Source organism: Cebus imitator, unplaced genomic scaffold (assembly GCF_001604975.1).
Source record: "Cebus imitator isolate Cc_AM_T3 unplaced genomic scaffold, Cebus_imitator-1.0 Scaffold512, whole genome shotgun sequence".
Classification (NCBI taxonomy): domain Eukaryota; kingdom Metazoa; phylum Chordata; class Mammalia; order Primates; family Cebidae; genus Cebus; species Cebus imitator.
This window is the reverse complement of record NW_016107827.1, coordinates 1233770-1243013: the sequence shown is the minus strand read 5'-3', so window position 1 is coordinate 1243013 and position 9244 is coordinate 1233770. Positions and strand designations below refer to the sequence as shown.

The following is a 9244-nucleotide window of genomic DNA, read 5'->3' as shown; positions in this document are numbered from 1 at the left end:
TCCTGCTCCTGTGAGGTCCCTGCCCAGGGTGTGGTGGGCCCCAGCGACGTGCCAGGACCTTGAGTCCCTGCTCCTATGAGGTCCCTGCCCAGGGTGTGGTGGGCCCCAGTGACATGATCAGGACCCTCAGGTCCCTGCTCCTGTGAGGTCCCTGCTCCTGTGAGGTCCCTGCTCCTGTGAGGTCACCTTCCTCTTTCTACTCAAGTTCCTCCCTCTCGTCCAGCGGTGCCACTGTGGGGCCTTGGGTGGCTCTGAGATCCAGTGCAGGGAAATGGAGGTGGGGTTTTTTCAGTTTGGGTTTTTTGGGACATATTTATGTGCCCACACTCATTTCTAAGTATAGTTAGGTTGCTGTATTTGCAGTTTTACATTTTTTTTCATAAAAAATCCCCACAAATTGTTTAAAGTTCAAGCCCTACAAATACGGTACCCATCCCTGTGGCCTCTGGAACTCCTTGGGGCTTTCTGTTTTCCACCGACTCAAGATGGAAGTGGGTGCAATCCAAACCAAGCATCACAAGGCCAGGGTGTCGGTCTCAAAGGCTGTGTCCCACTGTGGGCCTCTCTGTCTTACATTATCTGATACTTCTGATATCCTTTCATTAACAGATAATCAAGAGCTGACTGATCATTAACAAATAAAACACAAATACATTTAACCTTAACAGATTCTGTCAAAAGGGTGTTTCAGATGCCACAGAAGCCGCTGGAGGTCCTGAAGGCTGTGCCCCAGGCATGAGCAGGGCTCAGAAGGACACCCCAGGCACGAAACCCTCATGCGCCCTCACAGGGTAAGACTCAGAGCTCCACGAGACTGAAGCAGCAAGAGGTTATGGTGCTCCTCCCCTGCCACGGCAGCCAAGGCAAACAGCTGCATACATAAACAAACCGGGGGGAGAAAGTTCTAGTTTCATCCCCGATGGCCACATCCACGTAAGTGAAATACCAGATAGAAACTCATGTTAAGCCCCTCTCTCGGGTTCCCACCTTGTTGGTGGCTGACGACCCCGGGACATGGCTCAGGGCAGCCTGCTGAGAGGTCAGTGCCCACCTGCTCAGGGGCCTGCGGTCAGCACGAGGGCCGGGGCCTCACCACTGTCCTGCACCCAGGAGCCACAGCCTCCATGCTGCTGCATTCAGGATTTGCTTTTGTCATTTTCCAAAACGTAAGAATGTCAAGCAATTCCATACAATTTCCGTTGTACTTAAAAGGAGCTATAAAATGTCATTTCATTGAAATCAATGAAGAGAGGATCAAAGCTGACCTAAACTTTCACTTATAAAAATGCCATGTGTGACCTGTTGCTCTGATTAATTCCATCGGAGAAAAAAATGCCTGCAAAATATTGACCACCTGTTCCCAAATAATACGTGTTCAGGAGTCTCACATTTCCTAAAACTTATTTTTCAGTGTAGTTAATTTAATCTTTAGTCTTATTAAGTTTATATTAAAACTGGTTTGTTGGCAACACATTTATACATAAACTACGGTAAAAGTCAATACCTGTCAATGGTAAAATGTCACCTCCATGCAATGAATTTGAAAGGTCTAAGTCTTTTCATTAACAGAGCAATTCGTTCTCATGATTATAGTCAGTGTATCATCACGTACAGTGTGCAAACAAGACACAGTTTCTAAAACCCTTCCTTCAAATGTTGACTTATGGTATATTTTAAAATATTGATTTTCTGCTGATATTTACTAAGAAGCTTGAACATTTTAGTAAAACCAATACTTTGTTTCAACAGTCACCATTTTAGGATATAAACGTCTCTCTATCAGGAAACACCCAGTACAGGCTGAGCATCCCAAATCTGAAAATCCAAACCCTGAAAAGCTCTGAAATCCCAGTCTTCCTGAACACTGGCATCATGCTCAAAGGAAAGGTTCATTGGAATATTTTGGATTTTGGATTTTTGGATTTCAGATGCTCAACCAGTACCTAATCCACAAATACTCTAAAATCTGAAATCCCAAACACTTCTGGCTCCAAGCGTTTCAGATAAAGGGTATCTGACTTGTACAGGCTCTTTCGACATGTCCGTTGTCTAATTTTTAAGAAGGACTCATGCTTCAGGACCTGCGTGTTTACTTACGTGTGCGTGGGGGGGTGCAGACTCTGGCCAGCAGGCACCTGAGCTGCCCTTTATGTGTGGGCGGGTGGCAGAACAACTCCTGGCCCCTACCTTCGTCTCAATCTGTTTGGTGTCCAGATTCTGAAACAGCAGCTTTACTCGAGTTTTCCCATCATCTGAAGATCCCTTAAGCTGAGAGAATTTAAATCTCCAGAGCACATTCTGTAAAGAAATAAAATTAATTAGTGATTTATAACAGGAGCTCGTTTATTTAATTAGCATCTTACTACGTTCAGCAGCCTCGTTAAATAACAGACATTCACTTGATGTTTAAATCGACGTTTGGCATGTGATGATTTGTCAGAGTCTCTACTTTCTCACTCCTGAGTCTTTGCAAACTGGCCTCCTCCAGCCCACAGCCCGGCCTCCAGCAGCCGCCCGCATCCTGAGGACGCACCAGCTCCACGGTCCTCAGTCCACCCTGCAGTGGCCCCTCTGGTCTTCCCTTGCGTTTTCCTGTACACAGCCTAAAATCATGCTATGAGCAGTGCTCCTTTTTCTGCTTGGAGAACTTCAAAAAAATTCACTAAAAGGTCCAGTTCTTTTTATATTGTATAAGACATAGTCAAGAGTGCAGATAAAATGAAAAACTTTAATCCTGACTGATACCACCCCATCTATGGCTATATATGAATCACTGAACCTTAGTGATCATGAACCAATTTGAAAAATGTGAAATTAAAAATTAAAAATATCACCTTTTCATACTACTGCAAAAATTGCTTAATGTTTGCTAAGGAATTTTAAAGATGAAATGTACTCTACAAACTGTTACTCCCATTAAAAAAAAAGGCTGCAGCGAAGAAAGACTTAATGGATGTCTTCTGTAAAAGGCAGTCTTTAATTATAGATACTTCAATATAGTAAAAGTTTATCTTCCAGGAAAATTCCACTAGGGAACAGCAGTTTCTCTTAGCAAGCTATAGGTCGAATTTCCATTAAAAGCTTCTATTTTTAAACAATGCACATATTTTTCTCTATGTGACAGGACAGGCAAAGGGGCTGCAGAAAACAGGGAAGGAGTTTCAAAAACACTTTTATCACACCTGACACTGACAGGTTTATTCCCTGCCCACATGCTGGCCTCAAGATTCTTGGCCACATCTTTTTCTTTATATTAAATCCAGGAGCTAAACAGAATCTCTGTGTTTCATGACAAAGTGTCAAAACACATATTTCCTCTAGGTTTGCAGAAATTTATGACTTCACAGGATCTTAGGGAACAGTTTCTCTGTCTCTTCTATGTTTACAGTGAGGAAACTGAGCCCACACCCACCTGGGCAGACTCTGGGCATCAGGATTCTTTTAGCATTATAATTGCCAGACACAATCTAGAAAGAGAATATTCCAAAGTCATGCTTCAGTCACTGCTTCCCCTGAGACATGGTTTGGCTGTGTCCCCACCCAAATCTCATCTTGACTTGTAGCTCCCATAAATCCCACATGTTGTGGGAGGAACCCAGCAGGAAGTCACTGAGTCATGGGGGGGTCTTTCCCATGCTGTTCTTGTGACAGTGAAAAAGCCTCCTGAGATCTGACGGTTTTATACAGGGCAGTTCCCCTGCACACGCTCTTCCCTGCCGCCACGTAAGACGTGACTTTGCTCCTCCTTCGCCTTCTGCCGTGATTGCAAGGCCTTCCCAGCCATGTGGAGCTGTGAGTCCATTAAACCTCTTTCCTTTATCAATTACCCAGTCCTGGGTATTTCTTCATAGCGGCATGAGAATGGACTAATACCCCAGGGTCGTCAATTCCAGAAGTGAAGCATGTGTATCTGTTCTTGTCACGAGCAGAAGAGAGCGTGATGTGAGCACCGGGGCACTGGGGCAAGCCCTGGGAGCAGATGCAGCCACAGCCAACCTGGAGGGCCAGTCCCAGCGAGGGGGCAGCCTGAGGCACTCCCGCCCTGCTCCGCCCGCCACACCTGCCCCAGAGAGCCTCTGTCCACACTCCGCACCAAGTCCACCTTGCCTGGGCAGCGCCAAAGCACCCTGTCTGAAAGCTGTTAAGTGAAGGCTGTGACTTCAGCCCCTTAGATTCAGGTAAGTCTCCTCTGCCTTTAAAAGGACCTATTATCCATCATTTGTAGGAGGAACCTGTGATCACAGGTATTTGCTCATCGGTCAGGAGAAGCCAGGCAGTCTTGGCTATTGAGGTTTTGCATAATTATTTCTCACAAATAAGCAACACCCAAATGGCTCTGTGAGCAGCAGTAAGATTATCTGGCTCAAATCTGATGAAGAAGTAAAAGAGTCAGTAGTGGTCTACCCCATTAGGACAGGGCCCTGGGAATGACCTAAATTAATATTCTGCAAGGTATCATAAACTGCTGTAAAACATTATATTCAAAAAGTGCAAAAATATCGATTTAAAGTCCTGTTTATTGTTTAAAGGAATTCCAAGTGGTCCTCACAGCGAAGTGACTTAGGTATACCATTACTGTCTTCTTGGCCCATTGATACGGCACTGCAACAGTACTAAACATGTGCGGGTCTGAGAATCATGCTTCCTCATGGGTTACACATAGCCAGTGTGCACGCTTAAAATGACGTCCCAATTTTGCCATCTAGCTCTTGTCTGGGTGATGGAAGACAAGGCTCCTGTCAGCATCTCTAGTTTGGGACATGCTGCAACGTGGTCCAGGCACAGGTCAGGCTGGCGTGGGTGCTGGTGTGGGCACAGGCGTGGCTCTTTCTGCCGTTCTCAGAGCCATGTGGCACCGATGTGGTGGCTCCTCTCGTCATTGTCCTTTCCAAATCACTGGTGGTGGCCTCTTTTAACTCCTTCACAGCTTTTCTTTCATGCACCTGAACACCGCAATGCTTCTGTAAAAACTTGTTTTCCCATTATGGAGGAGATTTCTGCACGTTTTATTCAAACGTGGTCTGGGTAACAGTTTAATTTCACAACTCCGAGTCTTCTCCACAGTGTGATGGGATCTTCCGGGTCGGAATGTGGCACATGCCCCCTCCCAGCTCCTGAGACACTGCTGGGCAGCCAGTCACAGGGTAGGAGCGACGTTGTGAGTTTCACATTACACTCACTCTTAATTAACACGGAGAGTAGTTTTTAAAAAATACTGTATGACCAAATAGTGGACTTGTCCTCACAAAGCATTCCCTTAACACCGAAGTAGTGAGGAGAAAACTCAGATGCAGGTGGAAAGGCGTCTCCCTCCCTTTCTCATGCCAGCGGCACATTCCTGGCATCAGCCCTCCACAAATCCCCCCCGGGCACAGACGCTGCTGCCGTCACCACCAGCGCTCGGGTGGAAGACAGGCAACAAGGAGTGTGTGTTCTCACACGTTTACTCAAGTGTTGTGGGCCCCTCGTTAGCATGCTCATCTTCAACTTTCCTCTCCGCCCACCCAGCTGGGCTGTGAATCCTCCTGGTCAAACGCCATCAGGGCTTGTGGAAATCCTGGGGCCCTGAACTATCAAAGAAACGACAGTCCATGAACGCACGACCGCTGCACAGTACACAACCCAGCAGGTGGGGGCTTCTACCAGACGCGCTGAGTGTTAGCACCCGTGGAATATAACCAAGCACACGGCAATGGAGTGGCATCGATGCCCGCTCATCTCTTACCTTTGTCTTACTCTCAAAACAGGTAAACCCCAACGCGAAATCCACCATGAAACACAGCGTCTCTCCTTGCCAGCTGCACGTATATGTTTTGGACTAGAAAAAAAAGTATGAATTTGAGAAAACATTCTTTAATAATGCTGTTTAACTTAATTAGGTAGTTGCAATATCAACCCCACTTTGGTCAAAAGTTATAAAATGCTCTAACATGTAAGTTGGGGGAACTTTACAGGAGGATGGGGGGTCCCGGGAGACCTGCGGGGACATGGGTGCACAGGGAGCTCTTCCTTGCTTTGTGTTGAGAGGCAAATATTTCCAGCTCTGTGGGGGGTTGTTTACAGGCATTGCTCTAACTCACAACACATGCACGGAGCCCAGCCAATCTCTATTCTCCAAAGCATTTTTAAAAACACAGCAAACCACTGAATTTTCTTTCTGCTAGCTCATCATACCTATTGGTAATACGCTCACTTTTCTCTCATGGGGCCCACAAGCGTGTTCCGGCAGGAGCTAGAAATGGCACTTTCCTGAGAAAACGCTGCAGAGCAGTACAATGTACGACACCACCAAGCAGAAGAGTACAGCAGGGACACCACCAAAAGCAAACACAAACCACAGCGGCCACCAAGTGCTAGAGCTCCCGCAGGCTGAAGGGCGTCCCAGCCCCGGGCGGGTGGTGTGGGTGAAGGGCGGCCTGGACCAGCACAGACCTTCGCGGGCAAGCCCAGGCGCTCTGCTCCCTGGGCCCCGCCCCGTCTGTCTCTGGGTTTCAGGCTGCAGAGGCCGGGAGTACCTGCCAATGCACCTGCAGTCGTGTTGACTGAAGGTGACATGTGAGCTTTAGATGTTTTCATGCTACTCCCGACAAAAGAGGCATAAACCCTCATACTTGGTCAAGGTTATTTTTTAACAATCTCTGTAATAAATCTGCAGGTAAAATTTTCACATTCAGAAGAGAATCAGAGCCATTGAACCGTGTGTTCTGGGCCTGCCTGGGAGCCAGGGTGGGCATGGCCCTCTGGCATCCAAGTACATTACTTTTGTGGGAAAGGGGTGCTAGATGCCTTCTCTCTCTCCTTCTCTCTCTCTCTCTCACACACACACACACACACACACACACACACACAGTGCATGGCTCACACACCCCCCACCCCCACACACAAAATGCATGACTCACACACCACACACAGCCCATGGCTGACACACATACACAGCACACAGCTCACACCACACACACACTTGCACAGTGCATGACTCACACAAACATACACTCACAACATGTGGCTCATACCCACACACACAGCCTACAGCTCTCACACAGCACACAGCTTACGAGCACACACACACAGCACGGCGCACACACACAGCGCACAGCTCTCTGACACACACAGAGCACATGGCATACACACATGCACGCACACAGCATGCAGCTCACAGCACACTGCTCTGACACACAGTGCACAGCTCTCACACACACAGCACACGGCCCACACAGCACACGGCTCACATACACATGCATGCATACAGTCACACACATGCATGTATACAGTCACACACATATGCATGCATACAGTCACACACACATGCATGTATACAGTCACACACACATGCATGCATACAGTCACACACGTGCATGCATACAGTCACACACACGTGCAAGCATACAGTCATACACACGTGCATGCATACAGTCACACACACATGCATGCATACAGTCATACACACGTGCATGCATACAGTCACACACACATGCATGCTGTGTGACTCCGGAGGCTCTTCCTCCCTTGTCTCTTGTTCTGCTATGTCCTTTCCTGAAAAGCTGAATGGTCCTTCAATGTCTTCCTGCCTGTCAACACTTCCTTAGAGGCCGTCACAAACACAGTAGCTCAAGTCCCTGACTCTCTCCTCTTAGAGGAGAGCAGGGGCGGGCCTGACAGGCTGGAAGGGCCCATCCACCGTTGGCTTCACACAGCTCCTGACCCTTTGAGGATAACAGGGGTCTCGCCAATGCTGCGCACACAGCCTGTGGTCATGAATGTTCCACATCTCGCAGGCATTTGGGATGAGTACGAAAGCAGATCTCAGTGAACCGCGGCTGAAAAGCACAGTCCCAGCCAGCTCCACCTGCTCACCTTCTCTGAACTTGACCCAGAACGTGGGAGGGATTGAGATTCTATGTGAACGTCCACAAGAGGTGACATTTCTCACAACTTAGGTGTGAAAGCTACTCAATCTCTAGAATTTAAATCTAGTGATTATAGAATATGAAATGCAAGAATTCCAAGGGTGATCACTATATTTTATGTAGACTAAGGAGCTAGCATGATAGGATCTATAGAAACTGTGAACATCAGTGGCACAGCTGAATGCCAGTGCACACATATTCAGTAATTATAGCCCATCTTTGCGGCATAGGACAAAGTTATTCCAGATGGCTGCATAAGCACACGACACATTTGCATAATCTCCAAAGGGGATTAGGGTGGAGGAAAAAGAAAAAGCTTTAGTCTAAGGAACCTCTGGCTACACAAAATCTCATTTTCAGAATTATTCAATCAATATCCTTCCAGGCACACAGAGCGTCTCATCATTTGCATGTTTAGAACTTGAGGGAATTTTTAAAAAAATCTATTTTCTCATGACTGCTGTACATACAACTGCCACAAAACAGTCTTCTCATAGAACTTTGCAGACACAATTCTGTCAGCCTAGTGAATGGATGACATGCTGGGATTATCTCCAGGTGTCCTCTGTGTTTACAGCTTCTCACTTGATGCCCTGGAAGAAACTCTCATTGGCACACATGCCCCAAATCCTGAAGGAAGTGTTGCCTCATGGCCCACCTCCCACATCGGAGGGAGTCTGGGAAATGTTTATTTTTGTGTACCGGGTTCTTGAAAGACACCCTCCTAGACTGCCCAGCAAATTTTGATAAAATTGGTAATTTAAACATTTTCATGTAACTCAGGGAGAGAATGTCCAGGTAACTCATTTAGTGTAGTCATTTGGAATTCTCCACAATGTTGAGGCTGCAGAAACAACTTATTAGGATAACACTTGATCTACTGATGAAATAATGGAGAAAAGTTATATGCAGAACACTTCCTGGTTTGGCTAAAGATGGGACAGTCTTGTCATACTGAACTTTATCTCTAGCACATTATATGGTGACCCACAGAAAAATCACCAACTGCCCACCACAGCTCCAGGCTTACACCAAATTTTCTGAATCAATTAATGAGTTCAAGAAAAAAAAGTTCTAAGTACCTCCTTCTGCAACTGACCAAAACTTAAAATAGCTTCAGACTTTTTATATGAAAATATCAAAAGAGGTCTTATTAATGAAAGCTTAAAGTAAATGGCCTTGAAGTTCAGCTTTTGGAATAAAATAAACCAAGAGCAATATAGCACAGAGAAATCAATATTTACAGAAACCATCAAAAATATGAAGCAGAGAATTACCTGAAGAGTTAAGGAAAAAAAAAAGAAAATTAAAAATCCATTAAAAAGCCAATGTTTTCT

The 9244-nt window shown here is 46.2% G+C and overlaps 1 protein-coding gene across 1 annotated transcript in view; it reads right to left on the bottom strand.

The window, feature by feature from the left end:
• Positions 1–9244, bottom strand: part of SNTG2 (syntrophin gamma 2) — a 350315-nt gene that overhangs the window by 25736 nt on the left and 315335 nt on the right. Inside the window, exons 15-16 of the mRNA XM_017514037.2 lie at positions 5726–5818; positions 2188–2298 (exon numbers count right to left, since the gene is read on the bottom strand). Of these exons, the coding sequence (XP_017369526.1) occupies positions 2188–2298; positions 5726–5818 (204 nt within the window). The remainder of the gene's footprint in view (positions 1–2187; positions 2299–5725; positions 5819–9244) is intronic.